The following is a 26,440-nucleotide window of genomic DNA, read 5'->3' on the forward strand; positions in this document are numbered from 1 at the left end:
TCTGTCAAGTCAATCACACAATCCGCAAGGAAGCCTCGACTCATCTAATATTTGGGGAAGGAGCAAATTTCTCCCTAACAAGCCAATGGCATAGCTTGCTGCAGCGTGATAGGGTTGGGGGTTCCAGAAAGCTGGGATGAGCAGAGTCTAGCCCTTCTGACACCCATGCTGGGAAACTGGGGTTCCAACTTGAGCACAACTTTCCAGGATTCTCACACTAATGTAGTGGGGACCTTGAGCTCTTAGGTCCAGGGAAACTTCACCTATCCAAGGTTAGGGGGTTTAATATTCTAGGGTCCATTTGGAGAAAGTAGGCAGAGTACAGGGCCTTCTACATAATTTGCAGGGCCTAGTGCAAAATGGGTAAGCTTAGTTCAAAAATTCAGGAAAAGGAGGTAACACAATTGCCTTCATGTGAACATTATTCAATTGTTCATATATGTAAACATCACACAGTAATCTATATATGTGTGTATAATTTTATGTATTAATTTAAATTTTGAAAGATACTAAGATGTTGAGGATTTCTCCTTTTAATTATTTTTATTACTAATACAACAGAGTAGGGAAAGTTATGCTTTAATGGAGTAGACCATTTTTCCTGCTCTTCCCACTAGGTAAATCTAGAAGCCCTGACTATTATAAAACACAGATGAGACTGTGAATGGTGGTGTGAAAAAGGCAGACTGCAGTCCTCAGGTCCAAAAGACAGTATGTTGGTGAGTTCCTGGAATTTCTTTTACATCATAGATCCAAGACTCAGAACTGAAGATGTCAACAACCCAGAAAGAGTAATGGAAGAACACCAACAAGTCATGTCTGTAAGTCCTCCCTCTAGCCACAGGACCAGGACAAGGGAAGTCTAACAAGACATGCAATTTTGGGACAATAATGGCTTTACTCCAGCCAAACTTCAGCAAAGGTCAGTGGAAAACCTTTCAACTCACCTGCCTGCAAGAAGTTACTCCAAATCCCCTTGTCTTCATCCATATTTCTGTTACTATAGCAACATCCCTGAGGCTTTTAATGTATAAAGAAAAGAGGCTCATGTGGCTCACAGTTCTGGAGGCTTGAGGTCATGGCACCAGCCTCTGCTTGCCTCTGGTGTAGACCTCATGGTGCATCACAATGACAGGAGGGCATGTGACAGGAGAGACCACAGCCTAGACAGGAAACCAAAGCACAGCTGGGGTCCCATGAGAACCACATCCACCCTTTCCAATGGCACACACCAATAATCCAGAGACCTCACCCTAGGCCCCACTGCCATGTCCTACACTGCCAAACTCACAGTGCCAGTGAGGGGTGATGGGTGATGAGGGATTAGAAAAGAAAGACTCACAAAGATTGTGAAAATGAATAGCTGGGATCAAGTGGAGTGCTGCTCTCTGGTGGAGAAGCAGATGTAAAGAGTCATGCCAGCAATTTTATTTATATATGTCTCATTATCAGGTTAAAGACTATGCAACCATTATTCTTTGTACTCAGAATAGTCACAGAAACTCGAAACATCTATACAACTTTTCCACAGTTGCAATGTGAAATGTTAGGAGCTTTTTGTAGAGCTCAAGGGGGTCCATTGTTTAAAGTTACTGTTTAGAAGGCAAGCTCAGGAGAAGCAGAGCCGGTGAAATGTTGTCGTTGCCTAGCTTGAGGATTCTTCTATCCCTGGGAGCTATGTGCCTGAGATCAAGGTCGAAGCTGATAAGGTTCTTGTGCAGAGCCTCTTTGGGCAGTGTTAACACAGCAGCTGAGCATCCTGTGCCCTTGCTCTGAACCATTCCCAAGCAGCAGGCACGCCACAGCCATGAGGTCATCAGAGACCCCCAATCCCAGGCACTGCTCTCTCATCCTGGGTCACTGCTCTCCACACCCCACCTCCAAAGGTTCCACCACCTCTTAACAGTCTTACACTGTGGATCAAGTTTTCAACCCCTGAGCCCTTGGAAGGCAAATCACATTCAACCCACAGCACCTGCATGGATGCTGTCAGAGAAGAACAAGGGTGGCCTGGGAAAGACATTCTGTCAGGCAGTGACAAGGCTTCCCTCCACCGATTTATCTGCTGTAAAAATATTTAATTCATGTTATATCTTGGATTATAAATTTCTTTTAAAAATTATAAAAAATTTATAATTAAATTATTTTTTTAAAAAATATAAATTTTTTTGTACTAGGGAGTGAATTCAGGGGCACTTAACTAGCAAGTAACATCCCCAGCCCTTTGTTTGTATTTTATTTAGAGATAGGGTCTCACCGAGTTACTTAGGTCCTTGCTAAGTTGTTGAATCTGGCTTTGAACTCCTGATTCTCCTGCCTCAGCCTCCCAAACTGTTGGGATTACAGGCATGTGATATTACTTTCAGGAAAATTTTTTGGAATTAAAAATTTTTTCTTTTATCTTTGCCTTTTTTATTTCTTGTATTAGGTGTTTAACCCACAGGCATTTAAGCACTGAGCCACATCCCAAATACACTAATTTGTTTTGTTTTGTTTGTCTTTTGTTTTGTTTGTTTGGCTTTGATATAGGGTCTTGCAATATTGTGGGCTTTGATCTTCCTGCCTCATCCTCCTGAGCTGCTGGGATTTTAGGTGTGCACCATCATAGCTGGCTAAGAATTTTTTTCTTTCTTACATCTGTACGAATATATTGTGTCATCAAAATGTAGACTTTCAAAAATCTTAATTTTTGACATACAAAAATGAAAAATCACCAAAAAATATTTACATTTAATATTTGGAATTATCTTTTCAATTATATAACTAGGGCAACTGGATATATTTTATAAAATGACAACACTATGGTAAATTTCCTTCTTATGCTAGATGTTTTCTCTTTAATTGAAAAATTACTCAATAACTTAAGTACATGCACTAATTTTAAAGGTATAGTGTTTTAAAACATATGTACATTGTTAACATCAGTAAAACTACCACTCATGTCAAGATATGGAGCATTTTTTTGTATGAAGTCATATTATTTCTCATATAATGTTTCTTGAATGTTACATCCTATATTGTATGTTTAGTAAACATGAAATATTTTGTTAGAGTCAGGAACAATGCTGCACACCTATAGTCCCAGCTACTTGGAGGCTGGGACAGGAGGATTGCTTAAGCCCAGGATTTCAAGGACAACCTGGGGAATATTATGAAACTGTCCCAGAAATATCTATTTGTTATATTCTTGAATTCTAGCTGATAAAATGTTTGCTCTTAAATTCTGTGGAGTGACATGGTTTCCATTATTATAAAAGCTTTAATCCTTCATTTGATACAAATGTGCATATCCAATGGAGTATGGGTTTTTGTTGTGTTTTGTTTTGTTTTATTTTGGGCACCACAGATTGATCCCAGGGGTGCTGAACCTCTGAAACATATCCCCGGCCCTTTCTTTTTATTTGCTAAATTTTGAGGCTGGCCTTAAACTCGTGGTCCTCTTGCTTCAGCCTCCTGAGTCACTGGGATTACAGACATGTCCCATCATGCCAGACTCAATTGGGACCTATCTAATAAACATATTTAACCAGTTTCTAAGTATGATAACTCACTGTATCTCTGTTGATATATTGTGTGCTCATCCTAAAGCTTCCTTTCTGTTTTCATTTTCACATTGTTTTTGACTTTTTACCTCTTCTCTAATCCAAAAAATATTGGAATGAATATACATTGTACTTCTGTCTGTACACTTACCTCAATGTTAAATTGACTCAGTGAACTATATATAATGCAATAACAGTTTTTCCAATGCAGCACATAAATTTATGATTACACAAATGGTATGCCTTTACTCCATGTACAAACAGAGAAACAACTTGTATCCCATTTGTTTATAATAAAAATAAGTTAAAATAAAAAAATGGAAATAGCAATCATGCAATTCATTTGGAAAAATAAGAGACCTAGAATAAACAAAGCAATCCTTAGCAAGAAGAGTGAAGCAGGAGGAATCACACACAATACCATAACTTAACTATACTACAGAGCTACAGTAACAAGAAAGTCATGGTATTGGCAGCAAGTAGACATGTAGACCAATGGTACAGAACAGAAGACACAGACAAACCCACGTAAATGTGGTTATCTCATACTAGACATCGGTGCCAAAAACAGTCGAGAAAAGATAGTCTAGTCAACGAATGGTGCTGAGACAAGTGGAAATTCATATGTAACAAAATGAACTTAAACTTCTATCTCTCACTCTGTACAGAAATCAATTCAAAGTGGATCAAAGACTTAGGCATGAGAACAGAGACCCTGCACCTAATAGAAGAAAGATTAGGCCCAACTCTTTGTCATGTCAGCTTAGGATCTGACTTCCTTAAGAAGATTTCTAAAACACAAGAAGTGAAATTAAGAATCAGTAAATGGGATGGTCAAATGAAGAAAAACTTCTTCTCAGCAAAGTAAACAATCAATAATGTGAAGAGAGAGCCTACAGAATGGAGAAAATCTTTATCACACCCACTGCAGAAAAAGCACTAATCTCTAGGATATATAAAGAACTCAATAAACCTAACAACAACAAGAAGACAAATAGTGCAATCAATAAATGGCCTAAGGGACTGAACAGATAATTCACAGAAGAAATGCAATCAACAAACATGAAACATATTCATCATCTCTTATAATTACAGAAAAGCAAATCAAAACTACTCTAAGTTTTCATCTCACTTTAGTCAGATTGTTAATTATTAAGTAATCATGTAACTATAAGTGTTGGCAAGTATGTGGGCAAAATTGTATGTCCATACATTGCTGATGAGACTGCATATTGGTGCAACCTCTGTGGAAAGTAGTATGGAGACTCCGGAGGTGGACTCCTTCCACAGGGCCAAATTCTCCAGCATCTCGGAGCAGCCCCCCAAGTGGGAGCCTTTCTGCACAGAACCAAGCTTCAGTTCCCTGAACCAGGGCGGTGAGTTCCTGCCCCAAGGTTGCTTCAGGGACCAGGGACAGGGCAGCCAGGGATTTCCCCAAGAAGCCCGCAGCCCGGCCCCCTCCAGCGGGAAGCGTCTTTCCAGGCTAGCTTCTTGGAGCAGTCCACCCAGCGAGAGACTTTCCACACAGAGCCAGCCACAAGTCCCCAAGCCAGCGGTGACCTCCAGCCTGCAAGCAGCCTCTGGGACCAGGGCAAGGCAACCAGAGACTTCTCCAGGCGGACCTGACCCCTGGTCCTCCAGCCGCAGGCTTTTTCCACGGCGTGACCCAAGATGGTGGAATAGAGGGTGACTGCATCTCCAGTAACTCCAGATCCCAGGATTCAAGAAGGGGAGACATTGAGAGACTCGGACTAAAATAGAGCCTCGGGGTGAGTCTTCCCCACCTGGTGAAGTGGTGAAGCACTGCCCAGGTGGCAGGCCCAGATTTGGGTGGCTTATTAGAGTAAGGCAAAACACAAGAGCCCTCCCCAGGTGGCCCTGCCCACACCCGTGTTGGGATCCTCCCACAGGGCCAGATTCTCCAGCATCTCAGAGCAGGCACCCCAGTGAGAGTCTTTCTGCACAGAACCAAGCTTCAAGTCCCTGAACCAGGGTGGTGAGTTCCTGCCCGCAGGTTGCTTCAGGGACCAGGAGAGGGCAGCCAGGGATTTCCCCAAGCAGCCTGCAGCCCGGCCCCCTCCGGCGGGAAGCACCTTTCCAGGCTAACTTCTTGGAGCAGACCTCCCATTGAGAGCCTTTCCACACAGAGCCAGGTCCAAGTCCTGGAACCAGTAGCAGGCTAACAGCAGATTTCCTTGGAAGCACTGCATTATCAAGTTACTCCAAGATTTCAGGCTACTGAAGGCAGGAAGGTGATACACTGGAAATCTACAGGGACAATATAAGCCAATAGAAGAATTTTGAAATATCACAAAGTCCCACTGACATCTGATCAATATGAGAAAACAAGTGAAGAAAATGTCCCAAAAAAACCTAGATAGTATATTAATAAAACCCAATGACAGCACAGCAGAAAAAATGTCAGAAAGGGAGTTCAGAATGTACATAATTAAAACAATCAGGGAAGCGAACAAGGAGATGAAAAAGCAAATGCAGGCATTAATGGTTGCACCAATGAACAGTTAAAGGAGCAAATATGGAAAAACAAGAGATCATTTCAATAAAGAGTTAGAGATATTAAAAAAAAAACAGACAGAAATCCTTGAAATGAAGGAAACAATGAACCAAGTTAAAAACTCCATAGAAAGTCAGATATTGAAGACAAAATATTTAATCTTGAAAACAAAGTTGACCAAACAGAAAAGATGGTAAGAAATCATGAACAGAATCTACAAGAATTATAGAATATCATGAAAAGGCCAAATTTAAGAATTATTGGGGATTGAGGAAGGCTTAGAGAAATAAACCAAAGGAATGAACAATCTATTCAATGAAATAATATCAGAAAATTTCCCAAATCTGAAGAATGAATGGAAACACCAAGTACAAGAGGCTTATAGGACTCCAAATATACAAAATACAACAGACCCACACCAAGGCACAATATAATGAAAATGCCTAACATACAAATAAAGACAGAATTTTAAAGGCTGCAAGAGAAAAGAATCAATTACATTCAGGTGGAAACCAATAAGAATATCAGCAGATTTTCAATCCAGACCCCAAAAGCTAGAAGGGCCTGGAACAACATTTACCAAGCCCTGAAAGAAAATGGATGTCCACCAAGAATCCTATACCCAGCAAAACTTACTTTCAGATTTGATGATGAATAAGATCCTTCCATGATAACAAAAGCTAAGGAATTTACAAAAAGAAAGCCAGCATTGCAGAACATTCTCACCAAAATATTCCCATGAGGAAGAGATGAAAAACAACGAGGCAAATCAGCAATGGGAGGAACTAGCCTAACGGAATAGCCAAATAAGGGGGAAGCCAAATCATGTCACAAAACAAAAGTGAGTCAAATGACTGGGATACAATCATATCAGAATAATAACCCTGAATGTTAATGGCCTGAATTCATCAATCAAAAGACATAGACTGGCAGAATGGATAAAAAGAAAATCCAACAATTTGCTGCAAGAGACTCATCTCATAGAAAGAGAATACCCATAGACTAAAGGGGAAAGGATGGGAAAAAACATACCATGCTCACGGACATAGCAAAAAAGCTGGAATATCCATCCTCATTTCAGATAATGTGGACTTCAAAGCCAAAACTACTCAGAAGGATAAAGAAGGACATTACATACTGCTTAAGGGAAAGCATAAATCAGCAAGACATAACAATCATAACATCTATGCCCCAACATTGGCTCATCCATATACATCAAACAAATCCTTCTTAATTCCAGAAATCAAATAGACCACAAACACAATGATACTATGGCGATTTTAACACATCTCTCTCACAGCTGAATAGATCATACAAACAAAATTGAATAAAGAAACCATAGATCTCAATAACACAATCAACATTTAGACCTAACCGACTTATATAGAATATACCATCCACACTGAACGAATACACCTTCTTCTCAGCAGCACATGGATCCTTCTCTAAAATAGATCATGTCTTATGCCACAAAGCTACTGTTAGCAAATACAAGAAGATAGAGATACTACCTTGTATTCTATCAGATCATAATGGATTGAAATTGGAAATAAATGACAGAATAAAAACAGAAACTTCTCCAATACCTGGAGATTAAATAATACACTATTATATGATGAATGGATAAGAGAAGACATCAGGAGGAAATAAAAAAATTCTTAGAAGTAAACAAGAACAAAGACACATCATATTAAAATCTCTGGGACACTATGAAAGCAGTACTTAGAGGATGATTTATTTCTTGGGGCTCATTCAAAAAAAGAAGTAAAAAGCAACAAATAAACGACTTAACATTACAGCTCAAAGACCTAGAAAAAGAAGAGCAGACCAACACCAACAATAGTTTGAAACAAATGAACAATTGGAAAAAATTAACAAAATAAATAGTTGGTTCTTTGAAAAATAAACAAAATTGATAGACCCTTAGCCACACTAACAAAGAGAAAGAGGGAGAAAACTCAAATTACTAAAATTCGGAATGAACAAGGAAATATCACAACAGACACCAGTGAAATACAAAACATAATTAGAAGCTATTTTGAAAATCTATACTCCAACAAAACAGAAAACCTTGAAGACATCAACAAGTTTCTAGAGACATAGAATTACCTAAGGTGAACGAGGAGGACATACACAACTTAAATAAATCAATTTCAAGCAATGAAATAGAAGAGGTCATCAAAAGCCTACCAACAAAGAAAAGTCCAGGACCAGATGGGTTCTCAGTCGAGTTCTACAAACCTTAAAGAAGAGCTCATTCCAATACTTCTCAAAGTGTTCCATAAAATAGAAGAGGAGGGAACCCTCCCAAACTCATTCTATGAAGCCAAATTACCCTGATACATAAACCAGACAGAGACACAACAAGGGAAGAAAATTTCAGACCAATAACCTTTTGAACATCAATACAGAAATTCTCAACAAAATTTTAGCAATCACACACAAAAATATATTAAAAAGATAGTATACACGATGTGGGGTTTTATCCCCGGGATGCAAGGTTGGTTCAACATCCGGAAATCAATAAATGTCATTCACCATATCAACAGACTAAAAGTTAAGAATCACATGATTATTTCAACAGATGCAGAAAAAGCATTTGATAAAATACAGCATCCTTCATGCTCAAAACACTAGATAAATTGGGGTAGTGGGAACTTTCCTTAACATCGTAAAGGCCATCTACGCTAAGCCCATGGCCAATATCATTCTAAATGGTGAAATACTGAAAGCATTCCCCTAATAACTGGAACAAGACAGGGATACCCTCTTTCACCAGTTCTATTCAACATCATTCTTGAGACTCTAGCCAGAGCAATTAGATAAACCAAACAAATGAAAGGGATACGAATTGGAAAAGAGGAACACAAACTATCCCTGTTTGCTGAAGACATGATTATATATTTAGAGGAAACTGGAAATTCCACCAGAAAACTCTTAGAACTCATAAATGAATTCAGTAAAGTAGCAGGTGACAAGATCAATGCTCAGAAATCCAATGCATTTTTATACATAAGTGATGAATCTTCATAAAGAGAAATTAGGAAAACTACCCCTTTCACAATAGCATTGAAAAAATATAATACTTGGGAATCAATCTCAATAAGAGGGTGAAAGACCTCTACATGAGAACTATAGAACACGAAAGAAGAAATTAAAGAAAACCTTAGAAGATGGAAAGATCTCCCATGTTCTTGGATAGGAAGAATTATATTGTCAAAATGGCCATACTACCAAAAGTGCTATACAAATTCAATGCAATTCCAAATAAAATCCCAATGGTGTACCTTACAGAAATAGAGCAAGCAATTATGAAATTCATCTGGAAGAATAAGAAACCCAGAATAGCTAAAACAATCCTTAGTAGAAAGAGCGAAGCAGGGAGTATCACAATACCAGATCTTCACTCTATTACAAAGCAATAATAACAAAAATTGCATAGTATTGGCATCAAAATAGACAGGTAGATCAATGGTACAGAATAGAGGACATGGACACAAACCCAATAAATACAATTTTCTCATACTAGACAAAGGTGCCAAAAATATGCAATGGAGAAAGATAGCCTCTTCAACAAATGGTGCTGGGAAAACTGGAAATCCATATGTAACAGAATGAAACAAAACCCCTATCTCTCACCCTGCACCAAACTCTACTCAAAATGGATCAAGGACCTCGGAATCAGACCAAAGGACCCTGCAGATTATAGAAGAAAATGTAGGTCCAAACCTTCAACTTGTTGGCTTAGGATCAGACTTCCTTAACAGGACTCCCATAGCACAAGAAATAAAGCTAGAATCAACCACTGGGATAGATTCAAACTAAAAAGGTTTCTCTCAGCAACAGAAAGTATCAGCAATGCGAAGGAAGAGCCTACAGAGTGGGAGAATATCTTTGCCACTCATACTTCAGATAGAGCACTAATTTCCAGAATCTATAAAGAACTCAAAAAACTCTACACCAAGGATACAAATAATCCAATCAACAAATGGGCTAAGGAAATGAACAGACACTTCACAGAAGAAGATGTACAAGCAATCAACTGGTATATGAAAAGTGTCAACATCTCTAGTAATAACAGAAATGCAAATCAAAAGTACCCTACGATTTCATCTCACTCCAATTAGAATGGCAATTATCAAGAACACAAGCAACAAGAGGTGTTGGCAAGGATGTGGGGAAAAGGTACACTCATACATTGCTGGTGGGGCTGCAAATTAGTGCAGCCACTCTGGAAGCAGTATGGAGATTCCTCAGAAAGCTTGGAATGGAACCAGCATTTGACCCAGCTATCCCACTCCTTGGCCTATACCCAAAGGACTTAAATCAGCATACTACAGAGATATAGCCACATCAATGTTCATGGCTGCTCAATTCAGTATAGCCCGATTGTGGAACCAACCTAGATGTCCTTCAGTTGATGAATGGATAAAGAAACTATGGTTATATATATACAATGGAATAATTACTCCGCTATGAAGAATGATAAAACTTATGGCATTTGGAGGATATCATACTAAGTGAGATAAGCCAATCTCAAAAAACTAAAGGATGAATGATCTCGCTGGTAAGCAGATGAGGACATATAAGGGAGTGTAGGAGGGATTAGTGTTTGGGTTAGGGTTAGGTTTAGGGTAGGGATAAGGAGGGGGGTAAGAATGGAGGAAGGAAGGACTGTATAGAGGGAAAAGAGGAGTGGGAGGGGTGGGGGAAGGGGAAAATAACAGAATGAATCAAACAACATTGCCCTATATAAATTTATTATTTTTAATTAAAACAAATAAAAAATAAATAAAACGAGTATAAGAGGTATATGTGCCATAGGAGTACCAAATACTTAACTGAGTCAACAGGTATAGGCGTTTAGTACAATGTGTTGTGTTTTTATTAGAATTAAATAAATGTCAGTTATTTGTCTATATGTACACACACAAAAATTGACTGTGTTAAGATGATCCCAGAGCTGATAAAATTTAAATTCTCTGGGTGTGGGTTAATAAATAGGAACATGGAAAAAAAAAAAAAAGAATTAACTTCTGTTGACATTGATTTTTTTGAAACCTGAGTTCTCTTATGTCTATTCATGTACTTAGGCAACCAGAATATTGAAACTGAGTTTAAAAACACACACACACACACACACACCACACACACACCACACACACACACACACAGAAAGTAGTATGGAGATTCCTCAGAAAACTTGGAAAGGTACCACCATTTGACCGAGTTATCCCACTCCTCTGTATATACCTAAAGGACTTAAAATCAGCACACTACAGTGACACAGCCAGATCATGTTTATAGTAGGTCATTTCACATTAGCTAAACTATGGAAACCCAACCTAGATGCCCACAGTAATGAATAAATAAAATGAGTTACATAAACACAATTGAATACTACTCAGCTTAATGAAGAATGAAATTATGATGTTTGCAGGTAAATGGATGAAACCAGAGTGTAAAAGTTAATTGGAGTCCAGCTATAAAGGTTAAGGTGAGAGAAAATAAAGAGGCAAGCACACAGGATGGTGTGTAGCAAGAAGTAGTTCCCATGGGAAAGCCAGTTCAGTTTTATTATCTATTCCAGGGTCATATCTAGTTACACTAGGTTACATAGTGCAGTTACTTTTGCAATGTGCAGACCACATACCTTGCTTGCTTCTCAGAGTCCACTAGTACCAAAATTTTATAATAAGACAATGTCTCCAGGCCTCAAGAAGAGAGAAGTTGCCGAGTGTTTCTAAACCATTTAAACAGAATGAGGCACTATTGTCCTGAGGAGTTTGCTCAATCAAAGGACTTTCCCTTTTCTGTACATTGACTGGCCTGAAACCTCTGTAATTCCCCTCTTGTGTCCTGTGGCCTTTTGAAGAGACATGATTTGTCTTTTGCTTAAGGAAGGTGGAAGGAGAAAGCAAGGCAGGCATGGACAAAAACAGCACAGCAAACTATGCTAGTATCATAAACATCCCCAATGAAAAGCTGTTTGATCCATGTAAAATCTGGTAGCCATGAAGTTAACCAATCTAATAAATCCCAACCTCCATCATGTTGTTGCACCTTCTTTACTCTGTCTTTAAGATGATCCAATCTCTTTGAATGGGATTACTCTTATCAGTTAAATTGAAACAACACATAATAAATTCCTAGCATCCCTTACGATGTAACAACAGAATAATCAATAGCAGCCCTACTATCACAATAGCTTGATGGATACAAGTTTTCAGAAGAATTAACAATTTCCATAAGTGGATGCAAATATTATATTAAATGTGGGCAGTGAAAATGGAACAGCTTTTCTGTACAACGGTGCACCAACAGGGATACTACAACAGAGAAATACCACAATAATAGCCACAATACTTGTGAATTTTGGGTAATTTTTGCAAATAGAGTTGTAGCCAAATAAGCAGGGTACATACTACACCCATCTGAGCTAGAATTGTTGAGCAGATGTTGTTAAACTCTTTATATCCCCCAAGTCACTAGATGATTAGAAGACCAGGGGTTCCTCAGGTCTCTTGTTCTTGTCGGAGGTTCCTTCTTTGAATCAGGGTCCTCTTCATCCAGGTTCAGATGGAATTTGACACATTGTGAAGTCCTTGATGCCAACTCATGATGATTGTCGTGTCTCACACACCTGGCAGGAATTCAGGACCTGTAGGAATAAGAACAGAATCATATCCCTTCACCCATTGTGGGAAGCCATTCTTATCTAGCAGAATCAGATGAGATGGAGCCTCCTGACACAGAGGCCTGACTTTTCAGAACTGGCAGACATGGAGATCTGTCCCAGATTGCTGTGGGGATGTGGCACTGTGGGAGTGGTTTCCTGCCTGGTTATGATATTTTCCCTGAGAAAATTTGCTCCCCTAACTCCACCCCATCCTTTCATCACAGAAGAAACCCCTCCTGTACTGGGCCCTTTTATCTCTGTGTCTATAAATAAAAGAGAGTTGGGCTACTCCACATTGTTAGAGGCCAGAGCTAGTATGGTGAGACCCATCACATCCCCTCTCAGTTAAAAAGTGTATTGGCTCTTTTGTGTTTATTGAGTAGATGAGTTTATGGGTAATTGGTTGATTTATAGCCAGCATTGTCCTTTGTCAGTCAACCCTTTTCTCATGTATACAGGATGTGGATGAGAAACCCCCATGTGCCATTTAATTAAGGGTGCAGAGTCCCACTATATCAGATCTGGTGGAACTCAGTATTTCACATAAATCTTTGGTAGTGGTTCCTTAGGGATAAAGTTCCTGTCCAAGGCAGAGGACCAGTACTGTCCAGCATTATCTTCATACTGTACATTAAGAACATCTATTTTGAACAAGACAATAGAGAGGGCATCATTAACATGAGCAAGCCTAGCCCCCCCCCCTTTTTAAAGTCATGTTTTAAGTGTGTGATGTGTATGTTCAATGAAGACCTATCCAGTAGGATTGTGAGGAATTTCATGGGTTAGAATTATATTCCATTGATTACAAAACTGAGCAAAGGTACTAGAAGTATAAGCAGGGGCATTGTTAAGTTTTAAACAATGAGGTTTACACAGGGTGACAATGCAAAGGAGAACATGAGAGGTACAGACTGGGACCTTCTCTGAATGATGTGCACTGGCCAATACAAAGTCTGAAGATGTATCTATGGCAACATGTAAAAAGGAAGAGGTATGAAAAGGAAATGAGTTACATCCCTCTGTCAGCGGGTATTAGATTGCAACCCTTGATGGTTTACAGTTTCCCAAGTAGGAGAGCAAAATGGTGTGCAATGAGAGCAATTAATGATGAATGGGCCTACTGAGAGGAAAGAGAAAAGTTTTTTATTAAGGAATGAGCATTTTTATGGAAAAAATTGTGCAATTGCACGGCAACAGAAAAGAGAGGAAAAAGTGATTTTACAGCAGCATCAGCATAAGCATTTCCTTCAGTGAGTGGTCCAGGAATCTTTGTGTGGCTGTGTATGTGAGCAAGAAATACTGGAGATGTACAATCCTGTAAAAGATTGAAGAGTGATAAACAGGGATAATGAATTAGAGTTCATTTGAGGTGAGAAAATTGTAGAGGAAATATGAGGCATCAGTTTGGCTACACACTGAGAACCTGTAATGATGTTTAGGGCAGTGGGAAACATACAAAGAGCCAAAATAATTGCAGCTAATTCTGCTCGCTGAGGAGAAGCTTGAGGTAATGTGTATTAACCAGTTGTAAATTATCAATGAATAGAGATACCACACCCCATTTTTTCCCTCCATTAGTATAGACAATAATCCCACTGTAAAGTGGAATGGACAATATTATAGAAGGAGGACTGCGAGGGATTGACACAATAAGGAATGGTATTCATCTGCAGGTGCATGGAAAGCAATAGAAGCTAAAAATCAGTTAAGACAGCTTGATAAAATGCAGAAAGTTGTAAATACTGTAAGTGTAAAGTATTTCCATAAGTAATATAATTATATGAATATCTGTTCCTGTAAAAGATAAAATATGATTGCAAACATCTGAGATCAATTGAGCTTACATATTAGGATGAGAAAGAACAGTTCTTCCTGAAAAGTGAGGAGAATATAACCACTCTATTATGTACAAGTCTTGATTAAAAATGGCAACAACTGTATCAGAGGCATAAGATTTTCCTGTAAAGATTATTAGCGATAAAGGAACACTGAGAATTGGGAGTCTGTCTATAAGAACTGTAGATAATTTTTATTACCATGTTGAGGAACTGTAGTCAGTGCAGGAGTTAACTGGAAAAAACTGGTGTGATTATGTTGCTTTTTCAATACCTGAAAAACAGGCCACAGTCTATCAGTAAAGAAATATATTGTCCCAATAATTATTGCAAAAGAATTCAGGAAAATTGGAAGAAAGAATCAATTTGGGAATATAAGGAATGGAATAATATTGGAGTATTTTATGTCCTAAATATTTAGTAAGGAGTTGTTGTTGAGTTTTTTCTCTGGCCACTTGGAGTCCAGATTGTAATAGAATGTGTTATAATTTAGTTAAAGTCTTTTCTGTAAGTATTGACCCAGTGATCAAAATATCATCCATATAATGATAAGCAGGAATATGTGGGAATAATTGCTGGAAAGATTGAAGAGCATATTCACAAGTTGTTGATATAATGTGGGGCTATTAACACACCTTTAGGAAGAACTGTCCACTGATATCTATCAGCAGTCTTATGATGACTGAAATCAGAAACTGTGAAGGCAAATTCTTCTCAATCATCAGAAAATGGAGGAATAGCAACAAATAAATACATACATAGATAAATAAATAAATAATAGTCTTTTAGGCCTATGAAATAAGGAAAAATCAAGAGGAATTAGATAAGTGTTAGGCGATCCATACTGAAGTAGACCCATTAGTTGTATACATTTTTAAAATTTCTCTTAAATCTTGTAATAAAATCATTTCCCTGATTTTTTCTTTATGGTAAAAATGGGAATATTCCATGGACTGGTAGATGGTTTGATATGTCCCAACTGTCACTTTTGATGAATGAGCACCTCTGCAGCTGCCACCTTCTCCTTTGACAATGGCCATTGTTCTACCCAGACAGGAGTGGTGACCTTCCATTTTAATGATAAAGTGGTCAGATCTGCAGAGGTCCCTATAAAAATGTGACTCCAGAAACATTTGTAACTTGTGTAAAATGTCTCTGCCTCATACAGGAAAGGGAACTGCCACAATATAAAGTTTAATCTGAGTCAAAACATGCCATGGGTTGGAAAGGGCAGAGCATAACCACAGAGAGCATTCAGACACCTGTTCATTATTGCCTCCTGTGCCCAAACCGTAGTGGCCCTTTGTAACGTCATGTATGAGGCCACATTGAGACAAGTATTACTGTAACATTAGCAGTTACAATAACCCTGTGATTGATTGTTCATTTAAACAAAGGGATAACTTGGTCCATTTTCAGTAATAGGTAAACATGCTCCAATAAAAGTGGACCCAAATCCTGTATTCCCTCTTTCATTGAGGAGTTGTTGGACAGTAATATAAGGAATGACAATTAATTGAGCTATGGAGGATCCATTGGGGAGATTTAAAAGCATATGAGACCAAACTTGAATGTATATAACACTAGCATAATCAGAATCAATTATTCCAGGAATTATAAATTTTCTTTCTTTATCACTGTGGGAGTGTGCAAAATTAAACCAATGTTATTTTTGGGTAGAAACCCTTGAATTTGGGTAGCAATTTTACAATCTTCCCCGGGAGATGTATTTGAGCATCCTCAGCAATAATCGAATGTATCCCTGTGTTTTCTCTAGTGGCATGGACGGATTTGTTGAAGGATCTTTTGTTTGAGTCTGAAACATTTGTGAAAGAGATATGTGCATTTTCAGGTAAAAAGGGTTCCTCCTCCTTTGGCCCTGGGTCAGGAGGCTACCCATTATTGGGTTTCCCAACCTGTCTGTTTCAGATATGCATTGATTAGACAAATGAAATTCTTTATGACAGATTGGACATTCTGATTGAGTCATTTTTGTGGCCCTTTCTTAAATCTTACAATTTTGTTTGCAGTGCTGGGAATTGAACACAGGGCCTTGTGCAAGCACACTACCAACTGAGCTATATCCCCAGCCCTCTTACAATCCTTTTGAAGATGGCCAGGTATTTTTTATAATTGTAAAAAAATTCATCAGGGGGCTTGAAAGCAGCAGTCAGTAAACCTGCTGTATGACTTTCAGTTCCAACATTCTGACATACTTTTTTAAATCAGAAAGTGTAGTATCCACTTCATGGTAAAAAGATTTCATTACTTCCTTACATCACTATGGTTGACATTTTTGTAAGCTATATTGCTCAGAATATTGGCAACCTCCAAATTGTCTATTTGTCTTCTAATAACTTTAGTCAATCTGTTAAGAAAATTATAAGAGGTTCCCCTGAGGCTTGCTGAATTATATATAGTATGGACTCCTCCATGCTTTACAAACTAAAGTTCTAATCTGGGCATGGCAGCTGTGGGTAACTGAGCTTATTGTAAGTCCCTCTTTGACCCACAAAAACAAGTCCATAATCATATTAACAATCCCCTGAACAGTATCCTCAACTTGAAGATGGCTTAATTAGAGTATTCTTGTAAAAACACTGTATTTTGGGCAGGAGAAGTAACCATTTCACCAATGCCTCTCTATCATATTCAGCATGAAATTACTATTAATTCCACTCTCCAACATTGTGGTTCTTAATTATCCATCCTCCCAGGACACACCTAATGACTCACCTCTTTCCAAGCTCATACCACCTTCCTACAGGTAAAACACCCCAGGCATTTGTTCAAATTAGTATAACTAATTAGGTTACAGTTCTCATACTCCAATCATTTCACCTCCAAGCATCCCTGCATTAAATGAGATTGGCAGAGGGCAGGGGTATATATAATAGGCAAACCATACCACTGGACCTGTTCAGGCTTTAGTGGTTTATGTGGGTTACATGTTGCAGTGAGGACATTGCCTCCCTGGTTTCCACAACATGCCCATTATATTCTGAAATGATCAGCATGCCTTTGCTCTTACATCTAACCCAACAATTGGTCAGCTGTATTGCAGGTGCTAGAGTATTTTAACTGAGCACCAGAGTTCCAAAGAATCCCCTAGACCATGCCAAAGCCCAGGGAGCCTAGATATGTAGTACAAAGAAGAGGAGGAGTTTTTGATTGTAATTTTAGGCATGAGGTGGTCCAAAGGGCTTCTTGATTATCCTTGGGAAATGGTCATGATAATTGTAATATGTGTCATGTAAAATATTTTCCAGCTTACTATTTTTAAATAATTCAGACTTCAATAGAATTGTGAAGAAGAAAAACTTCTATGTTCTTTTACACAATTTCCCCCAAGGCACATCTTACATACATAATACTAATTCAGTTCTCCAAACTGGAATATTAACATAGACACAAGCTATTAAGTAATCCCTTTTGCATTTGATCTACTTTACATTTCATTCTATCCTAATAGAATTGACTCCAAACTCACAGTCTCCACAGCTGTAGTGTAGCCTGCCCGTGTCCAGAGACTAGACTACAGGCTTCTCTGTAAGCCTCTTCCAGAGAACATCAGCTCTGGTTTATCTGACAAGGTTTTCTTTTTAATCTGAAAAAAAGAGAGAATTTAGCAATTGGTGTTCAGAACAGATGCAGAGCAGGTGGAAGAGAACCTGGGAGGAGCTGGAGGGTGGGAACACAGCAGGTCCTCTCTCAGGAGGTGCAGGTGCTGAAACCCTCCCCACTGCTCTCTCCATGCTCCCTCCTTTCTGGAGCCCAGCAGGCTTCCCAGCTGGTGCCTTCCTTGATGGTGGAAGGAGTGCTGCAGTCATAGCTGACATCTGGGACGTTTTTCTCTAAGTCATCTGCCAAAGGAGACCCACAAATCTGGAGGAGCATTTCTAGATGTGTGCATTAGGTGCAGTTGTGCCCCCAGGTGGGCAAAGAGTGCGTGGTCTATTCCACACATCAGCTTTCCATGTGTCATAGATCTGGTTCCCTCACCTGGTTGCTGGCCAGCCCTCTCCTTGGGTACTTTGGGTAATGTCCTCAAGTGGCAGAGAACACCAGGCCTGGGTCCAATGCTGGTCTTCTGGCACCATCTCTCAAGGAGATCCCTACATTAACATAGGTCTGCTAGTTGTATGTGAATTTCAAATAAGAAGATAAAAATGTTCAGTCTAAGTACCTGTCAAACGTTTTACACAAAGTGCTCCAAATTGGATTTATTATTTATTTGATTATCAAATGTATTTGGACTTCTGCTGTGGTTGGGGGATGGATTTGCCTCCTCACTCTTCCCTATTCATCACTGGAAATCTCTAAGTATGAGCACGGGTGTGCAAGGAAACAACCAGCTCTGTGGAAAGGAAGGGGGTGGTGATGGGGCTCATTTTCAATCATTTCTTCTTCTTCTTCTTCTTCTTCTTCTCCTCTCTTCTTCTCCTCCTCCTCCTCCTCCTCCTCCTTCTCCTCCTCCTCCTCCTTCTCCTCCTCCTCCTTCTCCTCCTCCTCCTCCTCCTCCTCCTCCTCGTCCTCCTCCTCCCTCCTCGTCCTCCTCCTCCTCCCCTCCTCCTCCTCCTCCTCCCCCTCCTCCTCGTCCTCCTCCTCCTCGTCCTCCTCCTCCCTCCTTGTCCTCCTCCTCCTCCTCCCCTCCTCCTCCCCTCCTCCCCCCTCCTCCTCCTCCTCCTCCTCCTCCCTCCTCCTTCTCCTCCTCCTCCTCGTCCTCCTCCTCCTCCTCGTCCTCCTCCTCCTCCTCCCCCCCCCCTCCTCCTCCCCCCCCCCCCCTCCCCCTCCTCCTCCTCCTCCTCCTCCTCCTCCTCCTCCTCCTTCTTCTTCTTCTTCTTCTCCTTCTTCTTCTTCTTCTTCTTCTTCTTCTTCTTCTTCTTCTTCTTCTTCTGTTTTTTGGTATCATGGATTGAACCCAGGGCTGCCTAATCACACCTTTTCATATTTTATTTAGAGACATGGTCTCACTGAGTTGCTCAGGAGCTCATTAAGTTGCCAAGGCTGTCCTTGAACTCATGATCCACCTGCCTCAGCCTCTGGAGCCACTGGGATTTCAGGTGTGTGCCACTGCACCTGGCTTATCTGTTTCCTTCATGGGAATGTCCAACATTAGTTTTGGTTCTGCCTAAAGCCCAGTGTTAGGTTAACACTCATTCTTTGAGATCTTGGTTATCAGGACAGAGGAAGTGTCCCTAGGACTGGCCTTGGACTGCCTTTAATGAAGAAAATGAAGACACAGAGAACACTCCTAAGACACAATATCAGAATCCAGGGAATGAAGTGTTTCATGGTGGGTGCAGCTTGAAGCCACATGTGCCTCTGTGATGTTCTATGATTCCCACGGCCAGATCAGAGAGTTCCAATTCTAAAGAGGACCAGATTGCATGTGAGGAAATCTCACTCTGCCCTTGAACTGGACTTGAGCTGGGATGGTGGTAAGAGTGTGATAATCTAGAAATAATTCATGCTTTCTGAAGTGTTCCTCTGACACAGCCCTAATTTAAACAGGTTTTTGAAGGAGCACTGAGATTCCTTGACCTCAAATGTGCAAAGAAGTGGAGGGGGATGTCATGGACACTGGAGCCATGCTGCTTGTTAAGGTTGCCAAATTCCAGAAATAAAAGGACACTTTACTAGTCAGCATTCATTATCATAATGGAATACCTAAGACAACTTGTGAAGGAGAGTTGATTAGGCTTGCAGTTTTGGAGATTCAAACGTATGGCTTGCATCAATTCAGCTCTGGGGAGGGCCCTCATAGCATCACACCATCATAGATAGTCACAAGGGAGTATGTGTGGGTATAAATGATCACATTTCTAGACAGGAAGCCAGAGGGTTGGATGGGGCCAAGTTTGGACTTTTGCAATAGATTGTAAAGAAAACAACCATGAAATCCAGGGTACCGACGTTAATCCCTAACATGGGCACAGATCCAGTGACCTAGCGACCTCCTATGAGGCTCTCTCTCTTTGGTTTTCCACAACCTCCCAATACTACCACCCTGAGGACAAAGCCTCTCACGAGTGGACCCTTTGGAGTAAAACCACACCAAAACCACAGCAGAAGCCCAGATACATTTGATAGTCAGATAAATAATGAATCCAATTTTGGAGAACTTTGGGTAAAACATTTGACAGGTGCTTACACTGAAAATTTTTGTCTTCTGATTTGAAATTCACATACAACTAGCAGACCTATGTTAATGTGGGAATTCTCCTTGGGAGATGATGCCAGATGTTTATTGAACTTGGGTTTCAGGTTTTCATGGAGTTGGGTTGTGGTTCCCTGTGTCTTCACAAGCTCATCCTTCCCACAAGGCAAGAGGGAATATCCGTTGACTGAAGTGAGCATGCTCAGCACTAGGTCTCTCCAAGGCTAATTTGATGGAGTCTCTTGTTCTTATTCCTATGTTTCTTGGAAGCTCCAACATTCAACCCCCACCCCCCACCAGCTCCCAGCTTTAAACAAACTCCTGGAAACTGGTTCCTGGCTGCATCATGAGTCTTCCGAGACCTCACATTTCCTACCATGGAGGATGTGGGACAGGAACCGGAGAAAACCAATGGATACCCCAATTACCCAGTACCGAGAGAGAGGAGCAGTGACTGTGGTCCTCATATCTGTGCACAGCATCTGGGGCTGAATCCTTTCAGAATCCGTGATTTTTTGGTTTTCTGGAAGATCATGTGATGCTTTCACTTAAGATCTGCAGAGGGGATATCAGGGCAGCACCTCCGAAAGAGATACCCAGTATTTATGGAGCACAGTGCAGAAATATTCACTCTGAAAGAATAAGTTAAAGTTGTACATAGCCTCCAATTCTCATGCCTATTCTATCAAGACTTTTTGACAAACTAGTAAAAGAACCACTGATGCCCTCCCATGGAGCATCCATTCACACTCTGCCTGACCCCAGCACAGCTTGTCAGGTGACACTGAGGTCAAGGAATTAGTTGCTCATCTCTTTCTTCATATGTATATCCTCACCAGTTTCAATGTTTACACTGCACATTGTGACTGGTGCTTGTGTTCCTGAGCACAATGCATCACCAATGTCTCTACCACATGAGTCATTAATGACAGTACTTTTTCTTATTAAACATCCCACAAAGGTTTTCTGATTTTTTTTTTTATGTAAACAAATGGGATACATGTTGTTTCTCTGTTTGTACATGGCGTAAAGGCATACCATTTGTGTAATCATAAATTTACATACAGTAATGTTGTTTGATTCATTCTGTTATTTTTTCCCTTCCCCCCACCCCTCCCACCCCTCTTTACCCTCTATACAGTACTTTCTTCCTCCATACTTGCCCCCCTCCCTAACCCTAACTCTAATCCTAACATTAACCCTTCCCTCCCCCCCTTTATGTGTCATCCTCCACTTATTAGCGATATCATTCGTCCTTTGGCTTTTTGAGATTGGCTTATCTCACTTAGCATGATATTCTCCAATTTCATCCATTTGCCTGCAAATGCCATAATTTTGTCATTCTTTATGGCTGAGTAATATTCCATTGTGTATATATACCACAGTTTCTTTATCTACTCATCAATTGAAGGGCATCTAGGTTGGTTCCATAGTCTGGCTGTTGTGAATTGAGCAGCTATGAACATTGATGTGGTTGTATCTCTGTAGTATGCTGATTTTAAGTCCTTTGGGTATAGGCCAAGGAGTGGGATAGCTGGGTCAAATGGAGGGTCCATTCCAAGTTTTCTAAGGAATCTCCACACTGCTTTCCAGAGTGGCTGCACTAATTTGCAGCCCCACCAGCAATGTATGGGTGTACCTTTCTCCCCACATCCTCGCCAACACCTGTTGCTTGTATTTTTGATAATCGCCATTCTAATTGGGGTGAGATGGAATCTTAGGGTGGTTTTGATTTGCATTTCTCTTATTACTAGAGATGTTGAACATTTTGCAAGAGGTTTTTCACTGCTCAAGTCTGAAACATTTTCAATTTCATCTGAAGACCCATGACTCCTTCAGGAATCTGATTTGCAATCAGGATAGATAACATCAAGAAAAGGGGTGGCAGGGGTTGTAGCTCAGTTGGTAGAGTGCTTGACTCACATGCAAAAGCCTGGGGTTCAATCACCGGCACACACAAAAATATCTAGAAAAGAAATTCATTGAAAGAATATAAAGGAGCCAGAGAATAAATCAGAAAGCTAGATAAATGGGCTTACCCTCTACAACCCTCTTTATAAAACAAAGTAGCTGATTATAAATAGGGAGAGACTGCTGTGATAGACAAGCATATGGTGTGTTAGTCAGCTTCTCATAGCTGTGACCAAATGACCCAGCAAGAACAACCTGGAAGGGGAAAGTTTATTTTGGTTCACAGTTTCAGAGGATCAGTTAATGTTGACCAACTCCATTGCTCTGGGCCCAAGAAGAGAAGAACATCATGGTAGAAGTGCTTGATAGAAGAAAGCAGTTCAGGACATGGCAGCAAGGAAGCAGAGGGGGTTTATTACAAGGAGCCATGTACAATTCCCCAAGGGAACCCCCACTGCAACTTTGGCTTCCTTCTCACATCCTCAAACATCAACATCTCAAGGGCTGTCTGCAGGGATTCCAACCCTGCTGCACTTGGCCTGGCCTCTCAGGCCCTCCTTTGAAATTCTGGTGGAAGACTACATGACCCCTAACAGCAGCATGTGCAACCACCTCACCCCCATGAGACATTGAGGGCATCTAGAAACCTGCAAGTTTATCTCACCATCAAAAGTCCACAGGCCTTCCAAGGCAGATCATTTTGGGAAAGGAGCTCAGGACTTTCTCCATGGACTTACTTTCCAGGGCCTCCTTGGGACTCTGCCCCTGCTTTCCCACACAGTGCTCTGTGGCTGCTCCATCCATAGTTCAAGGAGGCCCAGGTGAGGCTAGTGCCACTGCAGCCCTTGGTGACATCTGTGAGGTGCTGGTTCTGCAGGCACACAATGCAAGAGTGAGGAGGTCATGGCAACTTCCACCAAGGTTTTAATGGTAAACTTGGGAAGACAGTCTGAAGTTTGCTGCGGGGGTGGGGGTGCCATAGAAAACCCCATGGGACAATGCCTTGTGGAGCCATGGGAGTGGATCTGCTGCCAGGACCTCAGACATGCAGAGCAGTGGGCACCATGCAGGGACCAAATAGGAAATCCACAGACATCACTGCACTGCCCATGATAGTAGCCATGTTGACTTGAACAGCAAAGTCAGGGGTGGCAGGGCTGCCCAAGGCCCTTGGACACTGCAGTCTGCACTGGATGCCAATCAGGGAGCTTGAGGCTTAGTGTCTGCTCTGTAGATATTTAGTCTTTCTGAAGCCTATGGACCCCTTTCACTGGTTAATGTCCAGGAGAATTTTACACTGTGCCTGTTCTATCCTTGTATTTTGGAAGCATGTACCTTTTTTTGGTTTTACTCTTTGTTCTGGGTATAAAACCCAGTTCCTTGTTCTTCCTGGGCCACCTCTTCACCTCAGAGTTGCACCCAGCCCTGTGACTTGATTTTATTTTATTTGTTTACACTCAAAGGTGGGAAGAGTTTACCTTGAGTCTTGAATGCGGCTTTGAGCTTGGGATTTGTATTGATGCTGGAATGAATTAAAATTGAGGGACTTTTTAAATTACTGCATTATAGTTAGACATAATAATGGGGTTCATTTTGACATAATTATATAAGCAAAGGCTATAACTGGCTCCATTTCAGCCCCCAGTACCTCCCCTTTTGCGCTCCTATTCCCTCCTCCTGTTCCCCTTCCTCCACTCTGCTTGTCTTCCTTCCATTAATTTGTAGTACATTTTAAAAATAGGTGCTTTATAGATATTCATGAAGGTGAAGTTCAGTGTGGTGTATCCATACATTCATATAGCATAGCTTGCATTCCACTCTTTCTCTCTCCCCATCCCTCCTTCCTCCCCCCTCAATCCCCTTTCTCTACTCCACTCAATTTCTTCTGTTTTCAAGGGAACTGTCACTGCCTCCTCCCCCACACCCAATTTTGATCTAGACGCATCAAATTAAAAAATTCTGCACAAGAAAGGAAAGCAATTAAGAGTGCAAAGAGAGAACCTACTGAATGTGAGAAGATCTTTGCCACCTATTCCTCAGGCAGGGGATTAATATCTTGAACACATAAAGGACCCAAAACACTTCACGTCAAAAAAAAAAAAAAAAAAAAAAGCCAGTTAATGGGACTATGATCATAGAGAGAATGCATTACACATGGTGAGACAGACATAGACCTTGGGAGTCTGGGGAGGGAAGCTTTAGTTTGGATATGGCTTGATTGTGTCTCCCAAAGATTTATGTACTGGAAGGTTGGTCCTCAGTGTGGTAATGCTAAGAGGTGGTGGAAACTTCAAGAGCTGGGACCTTGTATGAGGTGGTTAGGTCATCAGGACATTGCTTGGAAGGGATTAGTGCTTGTCTCCTAGGATGAGTGATTCTCATGAGAGGGAGGTATTATAAAATAGTGAGCCTGACCCCATGGTCATCTCTGTCTTTCTGTCTCATGCATACTCTTGCATACACTCCCCCCACATGTGACCATCTGCCTTGACACCCTTATCAGAGCTGAACAGGTGCTACTAACATTCTCTGAAACCTTCAGAACTGTAAACTAAATGATCTGCTTTTCATTAGGCATCATCCAGCCTCAGGATGCATTCCACTTGCCATTCTATAAGGTGGTAAGGATCTTCTCCTATTGGATAGGTTCTCTCTTCATATTCTTATAGGAATTGAAAACGGATCAATATATATCTCTAATGGAATAGGTAGACAACATGCAAGAACAAATGGGCAAGGTAGTGGGGTGATGGAAATCCTCACAAGGAATACAAAAGAAATGCTAGATGTCAAAAACATTGTGTAATAGTTAAATTTGTGCGTCATCTTGACTGAGCTATGAGGCGCCCAGATGTTTGCTCAAATATTATTGTGGCTGTCTCTGTGAGGATGTTTTGGATGAGTTAGCACCTAAGCTGCAGATGAATAAAGCAGGTAGTCCTTCCTGATGCAGATAGACCTCTTCCAACCACCTGAAGTATATGAAAGGCTGGATCTCCTTAATGGACTGAATTATTGTGTCTTCCCAGATTCATGTGCTGCAGTCCCAACCCCTAAGCGATGGTACTAGGAGGCGGGGTCTTTGGTGGTGATTGCATCATGAAGGTGGAACTCTTGTGATTGGCATTAGTGCCCATCAAAAGGAACTCCAGAGATCTCTCACCCTCTTTCTGCCTGTGAGGATAAAACTGAAGATGATGGTGTGCACCTGGAAGAGGGACTCACTAGAATGTGACCCTTCTGACCTGGCACCTGATCTCAGAAATACAGGCTCCAAAGTGTGAGAAATAACCTTCTGATATTTATAAGACACCCAGTCTGTGGTACTTTGCTATGGCATCCCAAACTGACCAATATACCCTTGGTTGAGTAAGAGAATTAAAACTGAGTGACTGTCTCCAAACTCAGACAGTTGGTGGTGTTTTCCCCCTATCTTCAGAATTGAAGTGTATGACAGCTCTTTCTGGGCCTCAAGTCTGCTGCAGTTCAGACTGGACCTACACCATGGACCCTCCTGACTACTGGGCCCTTGGACTTGGACTAGAACCAGCCATGGTTCTCCTGGATCTCCTATTCCCAAGGCACCCTGAGACTTGGGTCTGGAGACCTCCACAATTGCATGAGGCAATCTCTATACATTCACCCAGTCCAGCTTCTTGCATGCCTTATATGAGCAGTTGTCCTAAAAGGATAAGTGACAGATATCAGCACTGGTTCTGGACTTGGCCCCCTTCTGCTGACTTTTAATGCTTCTCTTTGTACATTAGCTCCACCCCAAGCATCTTTGGTCCCTACAGA

At 40.8% G+C, this 26,440-nt stretch overlaps 2 protein-coding genes and 1 long non-coding RNA gene across 8 annotated transcripts in view; 1 reads left to right on the plus strand and 2 right to left on the minus strand.

The window, feature by feature from the left end:
* LOC306647876 (insulin growth factor-like family member 4) overlaps nucleotides 1-26,440 on the minus strand; it is a 467,977-nt gene that overhangs the window by 350,125 nt on the left and 91,412 nt on the right. The window lies entirely within an intron of this gene.
* The window catches only part of LOC306647874 (insulin growth factor-like family member 4), a 454,704-nt gene that overhangs the window by 2,766 nt on the left and 425,498 nt on the right, over nucleotides 1-26,440 (plus strand). Inside the window, exons 5-6 of one of the 6 annotated variants that reach the window (XR_013760191.1) lie at nucleotides 618-922; nucleotides 3,450-3,530. The exons of 2 other annotated variants lie outside the window; for them this stretch is intronic. Coding sequence is in view for 1 of the 4 variants with exons in the window: in XM_079117455.1 (XP_078973581.1) it covers nucleotides 751-795 (45 nt within the window). In the remaining 3 variants the exon portion in view is untranslated. Of the gene's footprint in view, nucleotides 1-617; nucleotides 2,339-3,449; nucleotides 3,531-26,440 lie in introns of those variants that run through there. 3 more of the 6 variants (XR_013760192.1, XM_079117452.1, XM_079117455.1) reach the window with 3 other exon arrangements.
* On the minus strand, nucleotides 3,575-3,810 carry LOC306647888. Its single transcript, XR_013760204.1, has 2 exons — nucleotides 3,720-3,810; nucleotides 3,575-3,688 (listed from the first exon to the last, which is right to left on the minus strand). It is a non-coding gene; the product is annotated as an uncharacterized lncRNA (long non-coding RNA).

This window comes from Sciurus vulgaris (genome assembly GCF_902686455.1).
Source record: "Sciurus vulgaris genome assembly, chromosome: 17".
NCBI lineage: Eukaryota > Metazoa > Chordata > Mammalia > Rodentia > Sciuridae > Sciurus > Sciurus vulgaris.